This window comes from Castor canadensis, chromosome 11 (assembly GCF_047511655.1).
Source record: "Castor canadensis chromosome 11, mCasCan1.hap1v2, whole genome shotgun sequence".
In the NCBI taxonomy this organism is placed as follows: Eukaryota; Metazoa; Chordata; class Mammalia; order Rodentia; family Castoridae; genus Castor; species Castor canadensis.
Window position 1 is genome coordinate 46,078,269 of NC_133396.1, and position 27,239 is coordinate 46,105,507.

At 47.5% G+C, this 27,239-nt stretch overlaps 1 protein-coding gene and 1 non-coding gene across 3 annotated transcripts; both read left to right on the plus strand.

The window, feature by feature from the left end:
* Positions 1-1,961: 1,961 nt before the first annotated feature.
* Positions 1,962-14,207, plus strand: Rflnb (refilin B). Of its 2 annotated transcripts, XR_002212017.2 has the most exons (4): positions 1,962-2,318; positions 4,898-5,007; positions 6,227-8,851; positions 13,326-14,207. XR_002212017.2 is itself a non-coding variant. In XM_020157927.2 (3 exons), exons 1-3 carry the CDS (start codon positions 2,103-2,105, stop codon positions 6,555-6,557), a joined length of 657 nt encoding a protein of 218 aa, XP_020013516.1. In that variant the 5' UTR covers positions 1,962-2,102; the 3' UTR covers positions 6,558-9,234. The 2 variants fall into 2 exon arrangements, 1 of the variants encoding a protein (XP_020013516.1); XM_020157927.2 differs by lacking the exon at positions 13,326-14,207 and having other exon boundaries at positions 6,227-9,234.
* An 11,187-nt stretch (positions 14,208-25,394) lies between these two features.
* Positions 25,395-25,558, plus strand: LOC141414146 (U1 spliceosomal RNA). Its single transcript, XR_012439230.1, has one exon. It is a non-coding gene; the product is annotated as a U1 spliceosomal RNA (small nuclear RNA).
* The last annotated feature ends 1,681 nt before the right edge of the window (positions 25,559-27,239 follow it).

The window sequence follows — 27,239 nt, forward strand, 5'->3', positions numbered from 1 at the left end:
GGACCATGGTGCCAGAAAGGAAGGGGTGCCTTAAAGTTGTCCCCAGGATTTTCTTGGGCCCTCTAAAGCTGGCAGCTTTGATGTCTCCAGGTATCTTCTGCCAGAAAGTAGATAACCTAAGCCCTTCTGAATTCCTCTCAAAAGATAGCAACGCTGGCTCCTCCCAGGCTTCAGGCTTAGCAAGTCCCAGTGGAGGCACCTACCAGGCTCCCCACAATAATTCACATGTAGATGGAGAGTGGCTGTCCTGACCTAGCACAATGAACTTCCTCAGTCTCTCCTCCATCTCTTCTGGGCTGATGACCTTGAAGGTGACTACCTCCTTGGAGCAGCTGCCATCTTCCTAGATACCTTTCCCAATTTAACCAGGCTCTGAAAGACTGCTCAGGATCTGCCTGGGAATATGTGGTGGGAAAAGTGGCTCTACAGAGCCATCTCTCATAACACAGAAAGCAGAGATTTTTTTCCTCTGATGTCCTGGGGCTGGGCATACCTGGGATGTGCAGACGGTGGAATTAACAGGATCAGGGAGATACTAGCAGCAAGGAACATCCTTGCACTAGCTCTTGGTCCAGGTCTGTGCACTGTGGATTTTGGAACCTATTCCCACATGCGTTGAATGAATAAGTGACCGCCCAGCACACAGGCAGGCACCAGGCTTTATGCTCTGTGGAAGGAATGATCCTGGCTTTCTGTTCCTAGCAAGCCTCCTTGTACCAGCTATGTGACTTGGGGCAAGTTTCCTTACCTGAAAGTGATAGGTGGAGAGGAAGGACTGCTAAGCTGCCAGCAGATCTGCTTATTCTAAGTTTCTACATTTGACAGGTCTGCCCCAAGCAGGACAACTATCATCTCTGCCCTTTGCCTTCACAAGCATATCAGTGGGGCTGGTACTGTGGGCAATGAACAGAATGCACCTTTTCTCTAGACAGGGGAGTCCCTTGGACCGGAGTATGACCCCTCTTCAGACTAGCACCCGCTGTGTAGATCTGGCAGAGGCTCCAGATCCGGGTCCTCAGCAGACCATCAGACCCCCAGGGAAGTGTGGTGATTCTGTACTTGCTGTGGATCCTGGACATCCCTATGGAGTAGCACTGGATTCAGGAACATCCCAGCCCTACAGCCAGCATGCAAGGAGTTCCCACTAGGGAAGGACTTGTCTGCCAAGCCGAAGGGTTTTTTTTTTTTTTTTTGTCTGTTTGTTTTGTTTTTAAGAAGAGATCCCCTTATGGCACGCAGGACCGAATGTTCCTATGAACTGTGCCCCCTACTAGGGAGACCCTAGTCCCCGAGACAGCCGATGGGCAGCCTGCGAACTAGTCCATTTTGGAGGTCCGAGTCTGCGTCCCCACAGAACTTCCAGCTTGGTTGTGGCCACAGCCTGTTCAGCTGAGCACCCAGGGAGGGAGTGAGCTGCGTCCCCCGGAGCCCCAGGAGTAACAAGTAGGCCTTCCTTCCTCCGGGATAGACGTGAGAGCCAGAGCCCGCTCTGCTGAGCCAACAAGAGGCTGGAGCCATACGAAGCGCATTAACTATTAATAATTTCCAGTTGTTTGCTCGCTGCCCCAGGCCTCTGCAGTCTGGGACTCTGCTCTGGCTCCCCTGGACCGTCAGGTCTGGAGATATTAGCGTCTCCTTGGCTCTGCTGGAACGGGGCAAGCCGTCAACGCGCCCCCAGAGCCAGAGCGCGAGCATTGTCCCCGCGCCTCTCCTTGCCGGGCCGGGAAGCCTTGCCCGTGGGTTGCGAGACTCGCTCGGCGCCCCCCGTGCGCGGCGTTCGGCGTCGGGACGGGCTGGGCGGCGGGAAGAGCGCAGCGCAGCGCGGGCGGCGTACGGCGGGAGCGCAGCGGCCTCTGGCGCCCCGCCGGGCGGCGCGGTCAGTGCGGGAGGCAGGGCCGGGCGGGGGCGGGGCCTGGCAGGGGCGGGGCCGGGGCGGGGCTGGGCGCGCGGCGGCCGGCGAGACTCTGACCGCGCGCGGGCGGCGGGGCAGGGAGGGCGGCCGGGAGGGCAGCTGCCCCGGCGCGCGCGTGTGCGCCCCTCGCGGCCCTCGCTCAACCGCGACCTCCGCGCTGAGTTTCTGGGGCCCCGCCACGCGCACAGCCATGGTTGGCCGGCTCAGCCTGCAGGATGTCCCTGAGCTCGTGGACACGAAGAAGAAGGGCGACGGCGTCCTGGACAGCCCGGACTCGGGGCTGCCCCCCAGCCCTAGCCCCAGCCACTGGGGGCTCACGGCGGCTGGGGGGAGCGGTAGCAGCGGGGAGCGCGCGCCGGCCCCTGGGGCGCTGGAGCCTGACGCAGCGGCAACCCCCGCGGCCCCGGTGAGTGGCCCCCACGCGGACTCCTTCCCTTCCCCCAGCCCACCCATAGCGGGCCCGGGGACCACCGGCGATCGTGCCGCCCCGCCCGGGACTAGCTGTCGGTTCCTCCACCCGCCCGTCGAGACGGCGTGGCCATCGCCGGGAGCCCGGGGCGGGAGCGCAGCGAGAGCCTAGCCAGCTGGAGCCGGTGGCTGGAAAATTGTCATCGCCTGGGAGGCGCGGGAGCCCCAGGAGAGGCGAGCCGCCGTCTCCTCCCTTCGAGGTGGCGGTCCCCGGGGCTGCCAGGCTGTGGCTCGACCGCATTCCTGTCGGGGCAAGGCGGGTGGGGCTCCCGGGACACCGAAAGGGAACTCTAGTCCTCCCCTGACCGTAGGCCCCTCGGCTTTGCCCACAGCAAGCAGCCGTTCCCAAGGCGGCCTCCTGGCAGATACTGGGGAGGGGTTATGCTCTGAGCTCCCCCATTCACAGAGTAAACGGGGCCAAACCTTGGGGTCTTTGGGAGAGAGGCACTCCATGAGCCTCCAGCCTTCTGGTGGCCCTCTGCCCTGAACACCTTATCCAGTGAGTGTTCTGCAGTTAATGAGAGGCAGGGAGGCCTTCAGATGGCCAGAACTTTAAAAGTACTAATCTTTTTATTTTAAAACTTATGTAAAGAAAAAACTTCAAGTCTCCTTTGCCTTAGGAATCACTCAGATGGTGGTGTTTTTTTTCCTTTATGTAGAGCTCAGGGGAGATCACATCCTGCCTGCAGTCAGAGCGCCCTGGGAGGGGTTGGCTGTCCCCTCCCCTGGCTGTGAAGTAGTCAGAGGCAACGTTTAAGGACCCCATGGAGCTCTGATGGTGCATGGCTTCTTGACCCCTGGCTCTGTCTCAGCAGGCCCAGGACCTCTTCTTACTTCATTCCAAGTCTGCTTGCTTCACCTTGGCCTTCAGCGCTCTCCCCACCTGGCCCTTTTTCTAACCTCTTCCATCTGCCCTGACAGGCCAGACACACAGTGGTGCTTTGGATGGTGCTTCCTCCACCTGGGCTGCCTCTTATCCCTTACCTCTCCCAATAAAGTTCTGCTGGTCCTTCCATGCCCAACTCATTGTCACCTCCTGTGGAAAGCCTTCCTTGATGCTTTCCCAGAGCCTCTCCAGAGCCAGTGGCTTCATTTCCCTGAGGGATCTTGGGAATGGTTCTGCTATTCACAAAGCCACCCTGCCCCCACTCACCGCATCCCTCCTTACCTGGAGCACTCAGGGAGTGTCTCTGGTGGGCAGGAATGGAAGGGCAGAGAAGGCAGGGCAAGGGCAGCCAGTGTGTGTGAGCAGAATGTTGGAAAGTAGCCACCTCCTCCTCTGGCTGCCTCAGCCCACATCCCCCAGGACTGCCTGGGGAGTGCTACCCCGCTGTTGGGGAGTGTCTGGCAGCCAGAGACCTAGGGGCAGAGCAGGACCCACTGTCGCTGTTTGGAGATTGTTTCTAGAAGGTCTGCAGCAGCCAGCCACATCTCATTTGCCCCACCTCCATGCAGTAACCTTGTTTTGAACCCACATCCCCATCCCTGGCCTGAACTCATAAAACTTACCACCCAAGTCCAGGAGGACCCTCTGTTTCTCCCTATCTTGGTCTTCTTTGACTTCTGTATATTTCCACCCATGCTCCACTTGATACCTTGTCCTGATAACACGATAAGGGTCTGGTAATATTTGCTTCTTACTCTGTCCTGGGAGATGTGGGGTGGGACTGCCACCTCCACACCCTGGCCCAAGTGTAGCTCCTTCTCTCAAATTAGGCAAAGAAAATGACAGGTCCCAGAAACCTAGGGAACACAAAAGGCTGCTGAGGTCACTCTGCACTGGGCTTAGTTTTGCATACAGAACACAGAAGCTGATTCTAGCAAACTGGGTGACCAGGATGGAACTGTCCCCTCACCTGATGAATCAGAGCACCAGTGCCTGGACCACGTTGGGGACAGTCACCCTCCAGGGTGATGTGCTCCGGTGCCCTGAGTTTTCTGGCTCATGGAGGGAGAGAACATTTTGATGTTCCTTACTGAGTTGCTGGATTCCTCTGACTAGGACGGTTGTGAATCTGACAGCTGCAGAGGCAAAAGAGCCAGGGGATGTGTTTTTTTATTTTGTTTGTCTTTGGCCCTTCAAAAGTGTTGCTCAGACAATGACAGAGAGGGTGCCACATAATTAAGGGTTCTACAGCACTAACCTTCAGTTTGCCAGGCCTTTCTCACTGTATGGCCACTCTGGCTCTGGCTACTGTCCTGGTGTGGAACTTAAGTTCGTTTCCTCTTTTCTGCCTTTCACAAAACTACAGTGATGGAAGGAGGCAGTCCTTGCCTTGGTGAGCAAATAAGATTACAGGGCATGTGACACGACTCTTCTGAGGGCACAGAGCACATTCAGAATGAACCTAGGATTTGAATGCAGACCTCCTGGCTCCCTGTCCAGTGCTTTTCCCTGGCAGACCCAGAATAAGGGAAGGGACACAGGTCATAGTGGGACCAGCTGGCTAGAGGCTCAGCTTCTGTGGGGTGCATGTGTTGGCCTGTGGTTCTCTAATCACCTTTTCCTTCTGGTAGAACCCTGCATCTCTCCCCAACACACTGGCTGTTGGCTGCTCACCAAGGCTCTGCCCCCTGTCCTTTGGCGAAGGAGTGGAGTTTGACCCCTTACCACCAAAGGAAGTAAGGTAAATATAGCAGGATCCGACTTGATTTTATTTCTTAAATTTTCATTTTCATTTTTTGAGTCCAGACATAATTGCTTGTTATTTAAAAAAATTAGTTAATTGTGAACATTTATCAAAAACTAGTTTGTTGGGTACTTTTTTTTTTTAAGTACTGGAATTTGAACTCAAGACTTTGACAACCCGAACCACTGGGGGATATTCTTTAGGATTTTTTTCCTCCTGCATTCTAGCTAATCAAATGTATAGACACTCTTCTTAAAATAAATATGAGAGCGTATGATACATAAAGTTCTCCAACATGCTTTGTGCATTTCATGTATCGTGGCCATTGGATGCTAAAAATTTTGTTGACTATCAATTCTTTCCAGGAGCTGTTTCTCCCCATCCCCTCTTCAAGGCGCTGTGACCTTGTTTCATGTTATTTTTGTCACTGGGCAGTGCTAGTCATCCTCTAGGAACGATCTCCAGCATGTTATCGGGCAAAGGGTCATGGAGATCTCTGTTAAGGATCTGTCATTTTAGAGAAAGTGCTCTTACTTCTGGTGACTGAGGATTTTGTAGCTGGCGTTTCAGTTGAGTTTGCACAAAGGGCCCTTTGATGTGAAACAGATTCATCCTTTGGAGGTGAGCAGTTAGCCTTTTAGTCCTGTGAAGCTTGTATTTCCAACAAAGTGGGGTGTGGCTTCATGGCATCAGCTCTGTCCTGCCTCTTCACTACTTGCCTAAGGAGAACAGACATTCCCACCTGACTCACAGAAAAGAAGTCAGGTTCTCACCAGACCAGGGATAAGGGGTGGCAAGGGCTGATAAATGTATCTCTATGTGACCCTCATACGTATTTTAGTATCTGTGAAGTTGCAGTGAAGTCATTGATGCTTTGCCTAGCACATGCAAAGCCCTGGGGGTTCTATCCCCATCCCTGCAAATAAATAAATAAGCAGATTGCTGCTCCAGCACAAAATGGCACCAGCACCTACATCTCACTTTCCCACTGTGCTCTCCCACAGTTGTTGGGAAGATGAAATGAGAGCCCGTGGGTAAGGCACTCAGAATGCTAGTGCCTGGCACATGGTAAGTATTTGTAAACTCCACGCCACTTCTCACTGGCATAGCCACATCTCCATGTTAGCACCCCGAGAGAGTCAGGGTCACAATCAGGAACCTTTGGGGCCCCTAGCTCTGAGGGGTGGCTTCATGCTGCCTTATGTCTCCCCTCCAGGTACACTTCCTCGGTCAAGTATGACTCAGAGCGGCACTTCATTGATAACGTGCAGCTGCCCCTGGGCCTGGCAGTGGCGTCCTGCAGCCAGACGGTCACCTGTATCCCCAACTGCACATGGCGCAACTACAAGGCTGAGGTGTGCTTTGAGCCCCGCCACAAACCCACACGCTTCCTCAGCACCACCATTGTCTACCCCAAGTGCCCCAAGATCATCTACACCACCACCCTGGATTACAACTGCCACAAGAAGCTGAGGAGGTTCCTGTCCAGCGTGGAGCTCGAGGCCTCAGAGTTCCTGGGTAGCGACTGCCTCTCGGATGAGTGCTGACTCGAGACGGCTGGCTGGGGTCCAACCAGCTGTTCCGCTGCTGTCCTGGTCCCCAGACCACCCTGGGGCAAGCGGGACAACATTGTCCTTGCACATTATTCCAGCCCCAGAGGAGTCTAACCTGGAGATACCTCTAAACCCAGCCATGGGAAGAAGAAAAAAACTCACTGTATCTTATAATCGTGGAGATACTTGGCTTCGTTTTTTCATTTTCAAATTGTTTTTAAAAGGAGTAGATTTCTTCCTGTTGCAGTTTCCCCAAGGTCTCAGTTGGATGAGAAAATGAGGGAGGGTGGAGGTGAGCTCTCCCTCCCAGTCCAGTGTGCATGAGGAGCATGCATGAAAAGTCCCTGGGGTGCAAAAAAGTGAGTTGTAAGAAATTTCAGCCCTGGGGGGATCTTCACTGCTGCAGAAGGGGAGTGAGTTCAGTGGGTTGAGACATCCACATGTGTCCAGTCTCTGGAGCATGGAGTTCCATTCCATTTTTATTTCCACTTTGATATGTATTTCCTATTAACCAAAACTCTTGGAATCCTCTAGATCTTTTTTACGATACTGAACCCCCTCCTCCCCCCAAACCACAATAGGAGATGCCTTCAGAAGGAAAACCCACCCTGTTCTCTGTCTGCGTCGGTTTGGGAGCAGTGGCCAGGTCTGGCTCCTCACAGGTTGGCTCCAGGAGCGGCCCTGGCAGAGCCTTGCACACTTGGCATCTGGTTAATGTCTCTGCAGCCTTGAGTAACTCTCTTGATAGGTATTTTGGGGTTTCAAAATGCTTTCCCATTTTTTTCATAAGGCAAAATGTAGCGGAGGGCTCTTTTTGAGAGAAACGGCATTTTAAAAGAATGCTTTGGAAAAACACTTGTTGGGACTCCAGGAGGAAGGTTTCCATGGACGGCCATGCTGAAGGCTAACTGCCACCAAGAGGCGGATGTCCATGTTTCTGTGACCTGGATCGTCACCTGCAAGTGTCTACATGGACTCATCCTTAGGATTTTGGTGGTGTTGAAATTGCAGAGGAATTGGGTCTAATCCAAAAAGCAAACGATCTTGCTTAATTACCCTCCCCCGCCACCTCCATGTTAAGCTAAGGTGAATTCAAAATAGAGAATGATGTCACAATTCAAACTACAAACCCAAACATTTCTTTTTTACCACTGTATACAAGGAAGTGACCATGAGTCAGGCATGAACCAAACATGTTCTCCAGCCAGTGCGTGGCACCACCTACAGCAGCAGAGACTGGGCTGGATGGGTATAGCCACCACCCCCCCACACCCCCAGCCCTGGTCCTGGCCCCAGCCTTTGCTTCTGAGAACCTCCTGCCAATCCCTGTCATGCTGGAGAAAAGAAAGTGGCAGATTTTTCCCCCAGTATTGGAAAGAACAGACTGTACATATTTCCTTTGAATAAATCCAATGTCAAGTGCTCCAGGGTTCCAGAGTAACATAAGCTTGGCCTCCTATCGTATCTGGGTTTCTGTGGATGACTTCCATCTGGCCTGAAAGCAGAATTAAGAGCTCTCTGGGTCCCCTGGAGCCGCAGCAGGGACTTTTGTTATCTTGGAAGCAGGTGCTGTGATAGTCAAAATCATTTAAAAGCAATGAAACCCTCTAGAGCCATGCTGTCTGATGTCCTCTCCAGACAACAGCGTCTGGCCTGCTGTGCTCCTAAGGAACAGGACACGTCCCCTCGTCCCCTCGGATGGAGCCGCAGTCAGCTTTATGGTCCCAGTTTGCCAGGGATCCAGTGAGGGGGACATTCTGGGACCCCACAATCTCCTTAGTCATGTGCACAGCAATGAATGCTGCCTGCCTTGGGAAAAGCAAATTGTACAGCACTCATTGGCAAAAGTGGGTTTTCTGTCTGACTCTAACATTGAAGTGGTAAATGTAATTTGAAAATTATGCTAGAATTCCCAAGGCTTTGCTCTGCCCCGAGGCTGGATGATCTCAGAACGACATTGTGGGCAGTGTGGCAGGAGAGAAATGTGGCCTTTGAACATAGTAGTGTTTTGAGGTGTCCTTAAGAGATTTTTTTTCTTTTTTTGTCTTAGAGGGATTGTGTGTTAAGTACAGAACCTGAACTATATCAGTAAAGTAAGTAGACATGAGGGCTGGCGGATGTGTAATGAGAGTGGAAAAGCAGGTTTTATTTTGTTAAGTTAGCCGCTGGGGAGCCAGCTGTCGTTCTTTCTCATCTTCTGTTCCCCCAACCTGCTTGCTGGAAGTCGCAGAAACGGAAGGAAGCACGTGAGCCCCTGTGGAACACTCCAGTCGGGTCAGATGTCGCCGGTAGGTTGATTAGTGTTAGTTTGCAAAGGGGAAGCAGTGATTTTTTTCAAGCTTGCTGATTTAAAAACTAACATTCCTAAGTGTGTGTGAGACATGCAGTTTGTTAATTAAAAAGCTTTTTGCTCAGTCTTAAATTATGGCTTTTGTGTAATAAGGATAATTTGTATTTTCAGAAAAAAGTTGTTTTTCCTTCAAATTACAGACTTTTAAAGAGACTTAAGTTGAACAAGTAGCTTTTCATTTGACTCTTCCTGATTTTAACCTTAGAAAATCCAAAATAGCATTTGACAAAAACTATGTGGAAAAATTACCTTTGACATCTGTCTCAGTCTAATTTTCTTTGTGACTTCTCCATTTAGTAATAAATTATCTAAAAAGTATAACTGAGACATGCTTTTTTTATTCAAAGTAAAATTTATAATGTTTGGTTCTGCAAAATGAGGAAAACACCCCCTCATTTTGAGAAGTTTTAAGATGCAATTATATTTAACAATGTTAATATGCAGGTACGAGAAGATTTTTCCAAGGAGTTGCTAGACAAAAACAGCACTTTTTTTTTTCTTTTTTTTGGTGGTACTGGATTTGAACTTAGGGCCTCATGCCTGCTAGGCAGGTGCTCTACCACTTGAACCTTGAGCCACACCACCAGCCCTTTTTGTATCAGGTATTTTTGAGATAGGGTCTGTTTGCCCAGGCTGGCCTTAAACTGAGATCCTCCTCATCTCTGCCTCCCGAACAGCTAGGATTATAGGCGTGCACCACTGGCACCCAGCTCAGGTTTTTTGTTTTTGTTTTTGGCAGTACTGGGGTTTGACTCAGGCCTTCATGCACTCTACCACTTGATCCACACACCCAGCCTCCGCAGACAGTTTTAATAAGGGAATTTGATTCCAAAATGGGTGCACACTCTCCTCTATCTACGATTGGGGATGTCAGGCCATTTTTCCTTCCCACCTCCCCATTCAAATTGCCTTCCCCTACTTTCCAGGAGAAATGCGTGCCTTGGTCTAAGCCACCCTTAGTTTTATTGGGGTACAACAAAAAGCCTGTAGGCAATTGAACAACAGGACAGTAGACCCCACCATGGGAGCATGTCTGTGGGCATGTAATTCTATCATGGATGGAGCATGGTGGAAGGAGCAAGGTAACCTGGGTGGGGATGGCCTCAATCCCTGTATCTCATGTAGGGAGGCAGTGTGAGTAAAGACACTTTTTATTTAATGCCTGTTTTGCTTCAATCTCAGACTATTGCTTTCCTGGTGGGAAAGTCCTGGCCGGGGGGCAGGGTGGGAGAATAATATCTTTTCCTTAACCTGTTGTAAGGTTCATAGCTAAGACTTCTGTGGCAAAAGATTAACAAGAAAAAAAAACCTACAGACTGACTTAATACAAGCTTTACATGACTCCAGAGCCTTCAGAAATAAAGACCCACAGAAACAGGAAGGGGGCCAGGCATTGCAGTTCACAGCTGTAATTCCAGCTACTCTGGATGTGGATGTAGGAGGATTGAGGTCCAAGGCTGCTTGGGCAAAAGCTTGAGGTCCTATCTGAAAAACAAAATCATAAAGAGCTGGGGGTGAGGCTCAAGGGGTACAGCGCTTGCCTAGTGTGAGGCCCTGAGTTCAAACTCTGCACCTCCCCTCCAAAAAGAAAAGACATGGAGATATCTGCATATTTTTTTATGGACACTCATGCAGAAGTATAACTGGAGGACAGAAGGTCTGGTCTATGGTGATGGGCTGGGCTGTGGGCGCTTAGCAAGCCCTGTTTGTTCAGATTCTTCTTGGTGTGCCTATGTGACAGTCTTTCCTTTCAGGGTTTAGGACAGGACACTTGTCACATGAGGGTCTTCAGGGGAGAAGGAAGCACGTCAGAGAGAGATCTTTCTAAGTTTTTGTGGCCAGTTTGCTTCAGGGGAAGGAGGAGAGACAACATATATTCAGAGAGACCTTTCTGCTTCTGCTGTGTGCTCAATGTCTTGCAGCTTAAACTAAGCAGCATGCAGGCTGGAGGTGTGGCTCAAACAGCAGAGCACCTGCTTTGCAAGCATGAAGCCCTGAGTTCAAATCCCAGTCCCACTGAAAAACAAAAAAGCACAGTATGCCTAAGTACCAGATTTTGGAGTAGCACTTCCTGTACCGCATCGGTCAGCAAAGCTGACCAAGGATCAATAGGAAAGATTGAAAATGGAGGCCTCTATTTCATTCCAGCATCAGAGACAAGGCCCTGAATCTTAGCTATTTGTCTGTGACTTATGACTTGGAAATAAACAAGGAAGCAATGTGTAGTATCCTTATTTTCTAGTCTCTTCTTTATTTTTTTTAATTTTTTTTCAGTGCTGGGGATTGAACCCAGGGCATTGCACTTGCTACATATGCAATCTACCAGTAAGCTAGACGCCCTAACCCCCAGTCTCTTAATAGAAATTAAGTCTAATTCAGCTGGCTAGGATAATAAGGCTAATTTTGCCATTAGTTTATATAGTACAAATTTTCCACAAAATGAATTGTCTAATCAGCAATTCCAAGACTCTAGAGTGTAGAGAGAGTCGAAAGTGGATTGAAATTAATAACATTTCAATTGCCCTAACTTTTTAGTTGTATCAGGAAGCTGGTGCCCCCAAGAGCAAACTAGTAAGTGTAATTACCTATAATATGATAACTCTTAAGAAATGTGTGATTCTATTGATTAGGTAACAAATCCAATTGCAAGGAACAGCTCTTCACGAAATGAAACTGATAATTTTATCTGAGTATAACGCAATCAAGCAGTTTGCTTTATCACTGGTTCCAGAAGTGTTTTCTTACAAATAAGGTTCTACAGTCAGGAGTTTGGGGAACGAGAGCTAAACACTGCCAGGCGTAGTAATCATTTTACCTGTTGCAAGGTCTGTGGCTGATACCCCTGGAGCAAGAGACAGAGCCCTGCATCATCAGCTTCTGCTGCAGGACGGCCAGCTCAAGGTCACAGTGACCTCTGGCAGTCAGCGTTTAGCTCTTGCTTACCGAAGGGCAGGTCTGCACCAGGCCAGGTGTTGAGTTCAGGTGTTGACTTCACTTGGCTTTGATGCAGTCTAGGGAAGTGGCTTTGTGCACATTCTTCTCAGCGCAGAGATCAAAAGCTTCCAGAGGGACTGGGGTGTGGCTCAAGAGGTAGGCACTGGCCTAGCAAGTGTGAGGCTCCGAGTCAAATCCCAGTACCACAATAAAGAAAATTTAAAAAGATGAAAACTCAATACTACTACAATACAAATTTTTTAAAAATTTAAAAAGCTCCCAGAGGAGCCAGGCGATGGTGGCTCACGCCTGTAATCCTAGCTACTCAGGAGGTAGAGATCAGGAGGGTCATGGTTTGAAGCCAGCCGGGCAAATAGTTCTCAAGACCCTATCTTGAAAAAATCCTTAACAAAAAAGGGCTGGTGGAGTGGTTCAAGGTGTAGGCCCTGAGTTCAAGTCCCAGAACTGCAAAAAAAATTTTTAAAAACTCCCAGAGGAGCAAATAGGAACGTCCAACACTTAAGGTCTACAGAGAGAACTGTCACCTCATTGCTTCCACCCACACTCTATTGGTCAAAGCAAGTTACATGGTCAAACGCAATACAGCGGGTCAGAGAACCACACTGTCCCTGTGAATGTGAGGGAAGCAGTGAATATTTGCTGAATAATAATCTACCCCAGACTTTATTGAGGTTATGTACGATGAGAATCTTCAAAAGAGAAATACAGCAGTTTCCACCATAGAATCCATGTGTGTTTTATAGGATGTGTTTTGGGGTAAACTTTAAGAAATGCTCTTTTACTGAGCGCTGGTGGCTCACTCCCATAGTCCTAACTGTTCAGGAGGCAGAGATCAGGAGGATGGATGTTCAAAGCCAGCCCGGGCAAATAGTCTGAAAGACCCTTTCTCATTAAATAAATAAATAAATAAATAAATAAGGGCTGGTGGAGTGGCTCAGGGTGTAGGCCCTGAGTTTAAGCCCCAGTATTACAAAAAAAAAACCAGAACAGGGCTGGTGGAGCAGCTCATATGGTAGAGCACCTACCTAGAAAACGTGAGGCCCTGAGTTCAAATGCCAGTACCACCAAAAAAAATTGCTATTTTGTCTTTAGTAATCAAAGTCTAGTAAAGATAACCAAAGTTGTACTAGATACTTAATACAGAAAGCCAATGACATAGACGTCGGAGAGCTGAGCCAACAACCCGATCACAGTATCTAGAAGAAGCAGCTACCATAATAGGTGTGGGGGTGCACAGCTGCAATTCCAGCACTTGGGAGGCAGACAGGAGAAGAGTTCAAGGCCAGTCTGGGATACTTAGTGAGACCCTGTCGCAACACATACTTACCTTACCAAACAGACACAGATGAAATATAAAATCTGAAATATATATACATATATATGCATACACACAATATACAAACTGTATACATAAAATATTAAAGGAGATATATTAAAGAAATTGGTTTTTCCCACAGACGAAACTTCAGGCCTGGATGGTTTTTACTGGTGAAGTCTATCGTTCGCTCAGGAAGAAGCAACACCAATCTTGCACAGGCTTGGGACTGTTTCCAATTTGTTATGGAAGAACTTGTTCAAAACCTGACAGGCACCGAAAGAAAATTATTACTGTAGCCAGGCGCTGGTGGCTCACGGCTGTAATCCTAGCTACTCAGGAGACAGAGATCAGGAGGATCCTGGTTCAAAGCCAATCCAGGCAAATCATTCATGAGACCCTATCTTGAAAATACCCAGCATAAAAAGGGCTAGTGGAGTGACTCGAGTGAGAGAGGACCTGCTTAGCAAGTGTGAGGTCTTGAGATCAAACTCCAGTGTTGCCAAAAAAAGTTGGAAGAAGAGAAAAAAGGTGATCTTCAATTTAAAAACACTTGAGAGACATCAACTAAATGCCAGTGTGATGTGTAGGCTTTATTTGGGTCCTGATTCAGACAAACAAGCAAACAAAATTATTTATAGAGCTGGTGGAGTGACTCAAGTGCTAGAATGCCTGCCTAGCAAGCATGAGGCCCTGAGTTCAAACCACAAGCCACAAAAAAAAAAAAGAAAAGAAAACCACCCTTGTTTATAAATATAGACACAAAATCCTTAACAAGAATAAGCAAAGTGGGGGGGGATAGGAGGAAGATGGGAGTTGAGAATGATGGAGGGGTAAGTCTAATTAAGATACTTTGTAAGCATTTATGTAAATGTCACAATGAAACCCCCTGTGCAACTAACACATGCTAATAAAACTGGGCTGAAATTGTAGCTCAGTCCAGTGTTTGCCCATTACGTAGGAGGCCCTGCGTTCAACCCCAAGCACCACAAAAAACTTAATAAAAGAATATCATCAGAAGCCACATTAACAAAACTACAATGGCATGTCCTTTTTCTGTAATCAAGTACTTACAATACAAATTCTATAGAATATAAAATGTCAGACTCCTGGAAAAAAGTAAGTAAATCAAGCCAAGTATGGTAGCATGTGCCTGTAATTCCAGCACTCAGGAGACTGAGGCAGGAGGATCATGAGTTCAAGGCCAGTCTAGGCTACATAGCAATACTCTGTCTCAAAACACAAACCAAACCAAACCACATCAAATCCAGTAACACATAGAAAAGATAATGCTTTTACGTATCTGATGACTAAAAGAGGCTTACCTCGGGAAAGCAGGGTTGGCCTAACATTTGAAAATCAATGTAATTCACCATATTCACAGACTAAAACAACAACATAGAACACACAATTACCTGGCTGAATAGAAAGGAAACTTTTTTTTCAGTGCTGGGGGTGGAGCCCTGGCCCTCACACACACACACACACACACACACACACACACATACACGTAGGCAAGTGCTCTACCACTGAGTTACATCCCTGGCCCTTTTTCTTTTCTTTTCTTTTCTTTTGAGACAAGTTCTCACTAGGTAGCCCAGGGTGGCCTTGAATGCACAATCTTCCTGCCTTAGGCTACCGAGTGCTGAGATTACAGATGGGTGTCACCACACCCGGCCAGAGAAACATTTGGTACCATTTGACACCCATTCATGATAAAAGCACTCAGCAAACCAGGAACAGAAGGAAATGTCCCCCACCTGGTAAAGTGTATTCACAAGCAAACTCTAGCCACCATCAGACTTCAGGCACAACAGTGGTGTTACCCTCTAGGTTTTGGAAAAAGTGAGGACATTCATTCTCACCACTAAATCAACACTGAGCTGTAGTGTCCTTTGCAATAATGCAGGGAAAGTAAAGATAATACAGGCTAGACAGGAAGCAGTAAGCTTTTCCACGTCTGCAGACGGCATGAGCTTCGTGTAGTTTCATATTCAATGGTGAAGTGCTGAATGCCATCCCCTGAAGACTAGAGCAGGCAGGAATTGCCACTTTCACCATTGCACTAAAGGTCTAAGCCAGTGAGGTCAGACAATAAAAATTAAGTATTACAACTGCAATGGGAGAAGTAAAACTGTCGCTGCTCCCGGGGAACAGGATTGCTATGTACAGAAGCATAAGAAAACATTTAAAAACTTACTAGAACTGATAATTGAACATATCAATGTAGATCTATAAGAATTAACTGTGGCAGCTGCACACACTGGTAATCCTGGCACTTGGGAGGCAGAGGCAAGAGAAACATGAGTTCAAGTCCAGCCTGGGCTGCATAGCAAAACCTTGTCTCAGAAAAAAACAAAATGAGAGTTGGTAGTGTGGCTTAAGTGGTAGAGCATCTGCCTAGCAAGTGTGAGTCCCAGTTCAAACCCCAGTACCACCGATAAGTAAATAAATAAATAAATAATAAAATCACTTGTGTTTCTATATGCTAGTAATGAACCAAGGTGAACTACAAAGATTTATAATAATATCACAACTCATAACAAACTTAGGAATAAATACATCAAAATATGTACAAGTCTTTACATGGAACACTTTGAGGATTGCAGAGAGAGATTAAAGAAGATATAAGTAAATGAAGAACTATACCACGTTCCTAGAGACTTGAGGTAGATGTCAGCTCTCTCCAAACTGACCTAGACTCAAGGCACTCCAGTCATAATCAGTGAGGTGCTTGTTTGGTTTTTAATGAAAATTAAAAGTTTCTTCTAAAGTTATGTAGATATGCAAAGGATCTCAAATAACCAAAACAACTTTGAAAAACAAAGCTGGAGGATTTGCATACCTGATTTCAGGTTTTATTATAGTTACAATTATTGAGCTGGCAGAGTGGCTCAAGAGGTAGAGCGCCTGCTAAGCAAGCGTGATTCCTTGAGTTCAACCCCCAGTGCTGCCAAAAACATTAAAAATAATAATAAAGTCAAGATGGTGTTGTTTGTCATAAAAATAGACAAATAGCGCTGAGGGTGTAGCCCGTGGTACAGCACATGGCCGGCCTGTGTGAGGCCCCAGGAGCAGTCCCCAAGCACTAAAAAAATAAAAAAAGGCAAATACAATTGAACAGAATAGAGTCATGAAACACAGCTATTGCAAACCGGGTTTGACTAGAGATAGTCAAGCATTTGATGGGAAAAGGGGAGCATTTTCAGCAAATGGTGCTGGAACTATATGGATAGCCATATTGGAAAAAAAAAAATCCAGCCCCATGCTATAAGCAAAATTTAATTCCAGATAGTAAAAATATTCAAGGTAAATTTAAAACAAAAAATTTTAAAGGAAAACCTAGAAGAAAATCTTTAAGACTGGGAGTGTAACCCTAGCTGCTCAGGAGGCAGACATCAGGAGGATCACGGTTTAATGCCAGCCCAGCCAAACAGTGTAGAAGACCCTATCTGGAAAAAACCCGTCACAAAAAAGGGCTAGTAGAGAAGCTCAAGGTTTAGGTCCTGAGTTCAAAGAGGAGGAGAGGGAGGAGATGGAGACGAAGGAGAAGAAGAGAAGGAGGAGAGAAGGAGAGAAGGAGAGGAGGAGAGAAGGAGAAGGAAAAGGAGCAGCAGCAGCAGAAGAAATTAATTTGCTTTATCAAAATTTAAAACTTCAGGGGCTGATGGAATGGCTTGTGTGGTAGAGCACCTGCGTAGCAAGTGTGAGGCCCTGAGTTCAAACCCCACTACTGCAAAATAAATAAATAGATAAAGAAATCTGCCAGGCAGAGCAACTTATGCCTATAATCTCAGCACCTGGGAGGCTGAGACAGGAGGCGTGAGAGTTCGAAGCTAGCAAACAAAGAACTCCAACAAGTCAACATTAAAAGCAGAACAGCTTCACTAAAAATGGGCCAAACCCTTGAACAGACACGCTATGAAGGGAGATAAAAAGTATGCACACTGCTTGGGAGGCAGAGAGTGAGGCTTGTGATCTGTGCCCAGCCGATCTCAAGCAATAAACTGGGCGTGATCCCTGCTATGCAGGAGGCTGGAGGTAGGAAGATCGGTGGCCTAAGCCCAGCCCAAGGCGGAAAAGGGAGACCCTACCTTGACAAATAAGCAGAAAAGGGCTGTGGAGTGGCTCAAGCAGTAGAACACCTGCCTAGCAATAGTGAGGCCCTAAGGCCAAACCTCAGTTCCACCAGAAAAAAAAAAAAAAAAGATTCGCGCATTCTAATGTGATTTTTGTAATTTTTATTCCAAAAAAAAGAGAAGCAGAAAAAAGTTAACAATGTCATGGAGGGGGTGGCGGATGAAAGTGCAGATGAAATAAAAATGGTGGGATGTGAAAGATTATAGAAACTGGGGGACAGGCCTGTGGCGTTTCTTCATTCTGCACTCACTTGGTGTAGACAGTCGGCCCTAGGTGGTCATGGAGGATTGGTTCCAGGTCCCCTCAGACACCAAAACCCACAGATGTGAGTCCCATGTGTAAAATGGCTCAGAATTTTCATGTAACCTGTCTCCACTCTCCTGTATATTTTAAAACATCTCCAGATTGTTCATAACACCTAACCCCATGCAAATGGATGTAAAAAACTCTTCTACTTATTGTCTAAGTCTGTACATGTTTCATACACATGCATTTTTTCTGAATATTTTCAATCTGCTGATGGCTGAACCCACGGATGAGAAATCCACAGATACTAACGGTTAACTTTACTTAAAACTTTCCATAGTAAAAAGTTAAGCTGGTGAGTGGCTCAAGTGGTAGAGCACCTGCCTAGCAAGTGTGAGGCCCTGAGTTCAAACCCCAGTACCACAAAAAAAAAAAAAAGGCTTAAAAATGGCCAGGCATGGTGGCATATCCCAGCTACTCAGGTGGCAGAGGTTGGGAAGATCATGGTTTGCTCCTGGCCAGGACAAAAAGTTAGAAAGACATCATCTCAATAAGTAAGCTGGGTGTGGTGGTACACTACTAGAATTCCTGCTAGGTGGGAGGCATAGGTAGACAGATGGCAGTCTGAGACTGGCCCTGGGCAAAATGAGAGACACTATCTGAAAAATAACTAACACAAAAAGGCTGGTAGAGTGGCTCAGATGGTAGAGCACCTGCTTAGCAAGAGCAAGGCCCCAAGTTCAACCCTAATACTGCCCCCAAAAAGTGCATCTTTAACAACGCTTCTATCACTCAATTGATACGCCTATAATCCCAGATACTAGGGAGACTGGGGCAGGAGGAGCGAGAGTTCCAGGCCTGCCTGGGCAACTTGGCTTATACATATTTATAAACTAGTAGGAATAATCTAGCAACAAGAGAGGAACTGATGGTGCAGAAAGCAGAGAAGGAAGAAAATTCTGGGGTAGGACCACGAGTGGGGAACACGCCAGTGATCAGAGCAGGAAAGAAGTCCTCACCAGGACCGTGAGGGCCGGAATGGGGCCTTCATCATCACAGCCTGCCCTGCGTACCCGGTGCTGGCATACATTTGAAACCCAGTGCATGTTTGCCGAGTGAATCAAGTAAACATCCATTTCTAGCCAAGGACATTATACAAACAGTATGCAAAGAAAGCCCAGGAGAGAGCAGAGCTGGCAAGAGGAACGGGAGGCAGGCCAGGCAGGGCGGCTGGGGGTGTAGCTCAGTGGCAGAGCGCTCACCTGGCTTGCATGAGGACTGCAGTAAACAAATGATTCCAAAATAGTTATTAGCAAGAATAGAAGCCATTCAAATTCTCCCCAGGACTAAACCTTCACAAATGCTTTGGAGAGCTGCAGCTTTTGACAGGCTAGTCTAAGGGAAGCCATTGCTCTCAGTTGTGTCATCCAGGGGGCAGGAACAGCACCAGGCCCTGCCCTTCATGGGCACTGGCTTCTTGTGCAGAATAAGCAGGAGGGGTCTTGGGGGCGCCACACTAATGCTGCTAATTGTGAATCACTGTGTTCCTGTTCTTCAGAAAGGCTTTGTGCAGATAATTAAGAGAAGCGAGCAATTAAGGGTATCTTCCCCCACCAGCATCCCACCTTCCCACCCACCACTGCGCTTCTTACAAAGCAAAGAAGGCCCTAAAAGTTGGTTTAAATGAACTTTTCTGTTCATTCGTGTTCATTTGCATCTGCTTATTTTCAAGAGTGGGTAGGGCTGACTGCAGTATAAGACACAGGTAGAGAGGATAAGGGTCGGAGAGGGAAGGGACGAGCCTGCAGGGGACCAGCAGCAGAGGAGCTGCCACAGCTGAGAACAAGACTTGGTCCTCAGCTTTCCTCCAGGCAAGGCTGAAATGGAGAGCTCCAGTGTGACAGTATCCAGCTAAAGCATGCCATCCCTCAAAGGACAGGGTCTTTCCCTGGTGCTAAACTATGAGAGGTCTTTGCCACCATTTGCAGCTATACAAGGGACACAAAATAAAAAGTCCACAAATTCTTTGCCATACTATTTTCTGTTTGGCACTTGGGAAGGCAAGCATGGCATTTCAAATCGGCAATAACCCACAGTGGGATAGGAATACATAGACTCTGTGCCAGAAGGGCCTCAATTCAAATCCTGGCTTCACAGTGACTAGCCACGTGACTTGGCAAAGTCCCCAAAACTAGAGATAACGACAGTTCTTTACTCCTAGAAATTCGAGAAGTAACTAAGTTGATGTGGGCCTCGTGGTTCGAATCGTACTCGGCATGCAGGAAAACACGGTGCAAGTGGACGGCGGCGTGGCTCACCTGGCAGAGGCTGGTCTAGAAGAACAAGGCCCCTGAGTTCAATCCCCACTACTGCCAAAAGAAAAGCTTACGAGCGTTTACTGTTTTAATTATCTTTTGGCCTGTCATCTCACTCCCAAGAATGTATCCAAAGCCCTGGAAAACTGCGCTGAAATGTGCATATAAGGACATTCATTGCAGAGTTGTTTAGAATAGCCAAAAACATAGGAAACCAACTAAAGGTTCACAAGCAGCAGATTGAAGTAATAGTCCACACAATGGAAGTGTAGACGGGGATGTCTGTTTAGTGACTTGGAAAGACATTTGCTGTATTTTTGCTGGAACCATTAAAAGACGACACGTGTGTTATTATACCATTAGTTTTATTTTCTTGCATGTGGATGAATGAGTGAAGAAAGACTGGGAGAATATACCAAACGATGAGGTGCACTCCAAATGATAGGACTGTCAGGTGTTTTAAAGCTGTTTGCTTTGTTTTGTTTTAGTTATCTGCATTTTCTAATTTGCTTGTAATGCTCACTCATTTCGTGTATAATTTGAAAAGTAAAATCTGAGTGTCCGAGAGTCCCAGCAGACAAGGTCAGTCACCTGTCCCAATGCACCAAAGAGACTAGTGGTGAAGGGCAGAGAAAGGAGAGCCATTCGAGTGGGGCCACACCAAGTCAGGAAGAGCAAATAATGGTCTTCAGCGACCCCAAGTCTGTCTTCAGGGCACTTCCAGACCATCTATGAAGGGGCAGAAGCTTGCCATCTGTCAGACTGTACTGTGTTTGATCATTAGTTCAGGAGAGGGGCCTTGTTTCAGTAAAAATGTCATTGCTGGGGGAAGGAGCATATTCCACTCGTCACAAATGTTGATCCATCTGCCCTGTTGGTTTTGGGGTACAAGATGACTGCAGAAGAGAATGACTAAGAACAAAGGACACAGGTACAAAATGGAGGCAGGGATGCCAAGCTTTTCCCCTGCTTTTAGTCACCTACTGGACATTTGCAGGCCCAAGTGAAGAGCCAGTGCTTTTAGCAACAGCAGCTAACCCCTTGTTGCAATGTCACTCTGCTTCTGGTGATGGACGTGTGGAAATCAGAAAGTGAAAGGGTCGGCCTGTCTCTGCCTGCTTGTTGCTGCTGTCTGCAAGCTAACAGCCGGCTGTCATTTCATGGGTGTTGACTAAACATAAACCTTTTGGGTCTGAGATACAGGGTGTCTTTGTAGTCACAACTCTCGCATTTGTGCTGTTGTCCCCAGCCTCATTTTCCACAGGGCAATGCAGAGAGGTTCCAGGCAGCTAACACCAGACTATAAGGGATTGCGTTAGAGGAAGGAGCGCTGAGTTTAAGAGTCAGAATCTTCTAGATTAGGCAGTAAGTAAATCTGCCCTTTGCTCTGGAGGGAAAACACTATCTCTGTCTTCTAGGGCTGTTCCTCATACAAATATCCTTTAAGAGAGAGTTTGGAACAAACATAGCCAGTGACTGTCTGCATCAAATCCCCTCTGGGGACCTGTCTCCCAACAGAGCTTCTCAGATGTCATCTGCATTCGAATCAGCTGGGGATCTTGTTCTACTCTTGTTAGGCTCTGATTCCTCACGTCAAGTGTGCATGAGATGGTGGGGTCCTTTGAGTCTAAGAAGGTCCCAAGTCATGTTGCTGCCTCTGGTCCCAGGGGAACATTTCGAGCAGCGGGGCCATGAGCCCCCATCCTGAAGGCCAAGGCATGGGAGAAGCTACAGGCCAAGGTTGCTGAGCTGAGCCTGGAGTGCTGGTTCCATTCGTGCTAGGAGTAGTTGAATGACTTAGGACTCCTTTGGGTGACCATCAGAGATCAGAGTGAGACAGGATAGATGCAGGGAAAGAGGCCACTTTAAGGCTAAAGATTGATGCAAGGGCAGATCGGCAGGATACCAGGTGACCACTCAGGCAGCAGAAAATGAGACCTTTCTAGAACTGCTGGGACCAACATGGCCACAGGGACAGTCAGCAGCTGTCCTTTGTTTCATTATTAATGGCATTTCCGTATTATTAGCATTGCAGATTTTGACTCTTCCCATCCTGCATTTGTAATAGGTACTTAGAAGCTACTTTTGCTGAAAAACACAGACATTTTACTTGGGTCTGCAAATGTCCCAAGGGTGACTGACTAAAAGCAGGGTAAAAGCTTGCATCCCTGCCTCCATTTTGTATGTATGTCCTTTGCTCTGAGCCATTCTGTCCTGCAGTGGCTTTGCAGCTGCCTTGGAATCTAGAAAGGACAGGACTGATGGGAGAGCGAGCCACCCCTGCCAGGCTGCAATGACTCTTACTGTGACAAGACCCCACCTGACCAATCCTGAGACAATGAGCAACCAGGCCTCACTTTGCCCAGGACTGTTGAATTCTGCACACCTCTCACCCCTGCCCCAGTTCTTCCTCTATTTAAGCTTAGCTAAAGTTCACGTCTGTACCCCAAAGATGGGCTGAAGTGCTTACTTTGCTTCTCCCCATGGTGTGCCCGTGCCTCGTAATAAACCTCCTTTCTCTGCTGAGCAGCACTACTTGTCTCCTTATTTGACGTATTGGGGCGAGTGGCCGCGCAGACCTGAGGTGTGGAACCCCTGGAGTTGGGCCTCTGACCTAGAACTCTGGTTACACATCTGACACCATGACACATCTGAAAACCTCAAACAAGGACAGGAAAGGGGAGTAAACCCTCTTCTGGGGATCCCCACACTCCATCCCCACAGCGCCCCCACAGGACTTAATTCATTAGCGGATCAGTAAAGGTGTCATCGAATATCCTGTTATCCTCCCAGCCTACAGGCCCATTCTCTCCCAGCTCCTACAAAAATTGTGCGCCTTGTGGCACAGGCAGCCACCATGCCTGCCCTATTAATTGAGATGGGGTCTCACTAACTTTTTGCCCTGGCTGGCCTTGAAACACGATTCTCCTGATCTCTGCCTCCCAAGTAGCTGAGATTACGGGTATGAGCCACCACAACTGGCTTTTCTCATGCCTTTTAAAAGACATGATCGTCTCTGAGTCCCAAATCTGCCTGTCCCTTCTGAGAACTCTGGGTGGGCCTCTGGGTGGGACTGCACTTGTTCCCCCAGTGTATTGAATAGGGTGTTGCCAAGGTACTGGCAACAGTTTGGGCCTCAGTCCAGATATGGTGCTTTTCCTCTGGGGGCAACAGGTGGATAAGGTGATGTGAACATCCTCCCAAGTTCCCTCAAAGGAAAAGGAGATAGCCTGAAATTCCTCCATATGTTGAGTGGGAGTTTGCTTTTGAATGGACAGACTCACAAGCTAATGTCATCCAACAATATACATGGACTGTGCTACATCGGGGTCTCCAGATAACCCCCATTCATTTGGTAACCAAGAACTAAGAGTGGGCTGGGCATGGTGGTACATGCCTGTAATCCCAGCCATTCAAGAGGCAGAGATAAGAGGGTTGAGGCCAGCTGCAAGAAAAGCTCAAAGACCCTTTCTGAAAACAAACAAACAAAAACACTAAAAACCAAAAGGACTGGAAGTGTGACTGAGTAGGTATAACCCTTGCCTAGCAAGTACGAGGCCCTGAGTTCAATCCCCAGTATCTAAAGTTACAAAGTGAGGCCTTTTGTAATATGCTGATGATATCCTTGTATGCAGTCCCACAAAGAGAGACTCAGATAACAAGTCTGTGAGGGCTCCCAACTTTCTAGGGGAGAGAGAGTATCAAGTCCTGCCATCTAAGCCCAAATTTCAAAACAAGTTAAGGTATCTAGGCTGTGTTCTGACCGCAGGAGAGAGCACCATGTTGTCAAATGAAAAAAAAAAAAAAAAAGGCTAGGCCTCCATGTACTAGGAAACAGCTAAGAGCCTTTTTAGGAATGGCAGAATCCTATTCCATATGGACCCTGGACTTTGGGCTACTTGCAAAACCCTGATGTAAAGTCCTAGAAGAGCCTGAGGGTGAGTCACTCGACTGGACAGCAGGCGAAAACAGGCCTTTGAAAAAATTTAGGGGCTGGTGGAGTGTCTCAAGATGTAGAGCACGTGCCTGGCAAGAGTGCGGCCTGGAGTTCAAACCCCAGTAGCACAAAAAAAAAAAAGAAAGAAAGAAGGAGTCACTAACAATGGCAGTTCAATTTGGGAGGGTGTTATTGGTCGGCCTTGCCTCCCTAATCTGAATCCCACTGTTCTTAGGACCTTTGGTAGCCAATATTTTATTCCTCATATTTGATCCTTGCATTTTCTTGGGGGGTGTGGCACTGGGGTTTGACCTCAGGGCTCACCTCCAGTCTATTTTGCTCTGATTATTTTGGAGGTGGGGGCTTGTGAACTGTTTGCCTGGGCTGGCCTTGAACCACTATTCTTTTGATCTCAGATTCCCAAGTAACTAGAATTACAGGTGTGAGCCACCATCTCCCAGGTGGTCCCTGCATTTTTAATCTTGCAAAATTTTTATCTACCTCACAGACTTGGATAATTCGGTGCTAACATGATGGTTCTGACCATCATTGGCCCCATCCCAACCTCAGGGCCACCTGCGGTGCTTCTGACTCCCTTAGATTAGACAGCCAGAAATTTCTGCTCCCTCGGTAGGTAGAGTCAGTGGCCCTGACCTCAGCGTGAAGAAGTCTGGAAACTGAATCATCACCCTTTTACAACTCTTTTTCTTTTGCAGCACTGGGGTTTGAACTCAGGGCCTCATGCTTGCTGGGAGGCACTTGAGCCACTCCACCAGCCCCCTTCTGCAACTCTTGAAGATTAAAGAACAGAAATTTCTGAACAGAGCATGAGGCAGGCTGGATAGCACAGAGAAAGAGGCGACAGCAGAGCTGCACAACAGCAGAACATCAGGTGACCGCTCAAACAGTGAAAAAGACTTTTCCAGAATGTGCTGGGACCAACATGGCCAATGAGATGACCTCTAACTGTCCTTGCTTCATTATAATGCCATTTCCATATTGTTAGCATTGTTGTTTTGCCTGTTTCCATCATGCATCCATCTGACATCCAAAACCCCCAAAGTGCAGAAGAGGGGAGTAACCCATCATCCAAGAAAACCCTGACCCATTTCTGGACCTTAGCTCACGAATAATCCTCTCCTCCATTAAAGTTTGCCCTTAAGATGTACTGTCCCAAACCCTGGCTGGTGCAACTCACTGTGAGAACACCCACACTCACCCCTCCTATAGGTACTTTCACTTTTTTTTTTTTCCTGAGGTACTAGGGTTTAAACTCAGTGCCTCATTACATCAGTCCTATTTTTGTGAAGCGTTTTTCTTTCTTTCTTTTTTTATTGTTCATTCATTTATTCATATGTGCATACATTGTTTGGGCCATCTTCCCCCCTGCCACCCACCCTATCCTTTTCTCCCCTACCCTCCTTGTGAAGGGTTTTTTGAGATAGGGTCTCGTGAACTATTTGTCTGGGCTGGCTTTGAACCGCAATCCTCCTGTTCTCTGCCTCCTGAGTAGCTAGGATTACAGGCTGAGCACCGGCGCCTGGTTTTCACTGTGTAATAAAAGTTCTTTCCCATACTTACCTGGCAGGGGAGATACCATGATCATGAAGGTGGTTTTCCCAGGGCAAGGCTTATCCATTGCACTCTGGATGTGCTGACCCCTGCGATTTCCCCAAATGTGGGAAACTCGACTGCATAATTTGTGGTAGTGGGGGACTGCGTTTGCGCTCTCCCCTGTAAACAACAACAACAAAAAAAGTTCTTTCCCAATTTCTTACATTCTTGCATTGTCTTATCTCTGAATTTTTTTTCTGTTGATGACAAGAACCTGGAAACACTGGGTAGAGGTGTCAGTCTCCATCTCCCTAAGGCCAACCAAACCCTCGTCACTGGCAACAAGAGGGGACAGCTCAAGTCAGTGGTTTAAAAGGCTGGATTTGACCATGATCAAGTGCAGTTTCATCTGAGGACATTTCCCCAACACTCTTGGGGTGAAGAGTCCTGCCTCTCCAGGCTCCTTCTCTCCAGGGAGCCCAGATGCCCAGTGCTGGGCTGCCTGTCCCTCTTTCTTGCCACTGTTGCTGAGCTCTGGGACAGGGCGCAGTGTGGCCCCCACCTGCCTAAGGAGCCTGTCTCATCTCTGCTCTTCTTAGTCCCCGTGTGACCCTGGGCAGATCCCTTTCCCAGTCTGTGCTGGTTTCCTTGTGTGCGAATGAGATCCTAACTCCCTAGCAGCGGAAATGAAACTTTTGTTTGTTAAGTGACTAACCATGCTGGGCAGAGACAGACTGATAATTCTGTTATCAGTGTTCTGGCGACAGCCAGCCGAGCATGGCACATTTACCATTTGCTTGACAAATATCTCCTAAAAAGACAATTGCAGATCTCATGTCAAATCTCTTATGAGTTGTGTGATTTGAGCCAGTCATCTCTTCCCTCTAAACGTCAGTCATAAAATGAAGATAGTAATTCTACTCAGATAGCAAAGTGAAAAAACTTATAAAAAACAAAATGCCGTAAACTGTAACAGTTCCAATTAAGGTGGAAGACAGGCCCAAAGCCCAGAGCAGGAAAACAGTAACACTAGCTAGGTACAAGTCCTGCCATGAGCAGAGCAAGTAGACACCATTCAGTCCTTTCTTTTCCTCCCCCCAGTTTTATTGGCATATCATTGACAAAAATAAGTTAGCTAAGGTTCTATCTAGCTCTAAACTCACCCTGCAGCGACCTCAGCCCTGTAGGAGACAGCGTCCCTGGTAGAAATGATTTAAAAGCTTCTGAGCACCATGGGGGATATCTGATAACCAGATAAAATACTGCCTCTTATGACAAGCTTGGATTTGGGATTTTCCAGTCCTCAGGTAAGGAGTGAGACAGCCCAGAGAAGCACAGCTGATAGCGAAGAAGGAAGATGTTTTAGCTGACTGCTGCTGCGTAACAAAACTATTCTCAAATTTATGGGTTAGCTGGGTATGGTGGCTCACACCTTTAATCCTAGCTACTCAGAAGGCAGAGATCAAGAGGACTGTGGTTCAAAGCTAGCCCAGGCAAATAGTTTGTGAGACCCTATCTCTAAAAATCCCATCACAAAAAAAGGGGCCGGAGGAGTGGCTCAAGGTGTAGGTCTTGAGTTCAAGCCCTGGTACTGCCTCTGACTCTGGATCTCCCACAAACCTGGGATCAAGGCACCGGCCATAGCTGCAGGCATCTCAAGTTCAGATGATGACAGCCTCAGGTTCTCCCACTGTTGGTTCCTTGCCATGGGGGACTCTCTTTAGGTGGTCTAGATCATGACAGCTGGCCTTCCCCAGAACAGTAGCCCAGTAGCCCTGAGAAAGGAAGAGAGCAAGAGAGAGAGAGAGAGAGAGAGAGAGAGAGAGAGAGAGTGTGTGTGTGTGTGTGACAATAGGCTTTACAG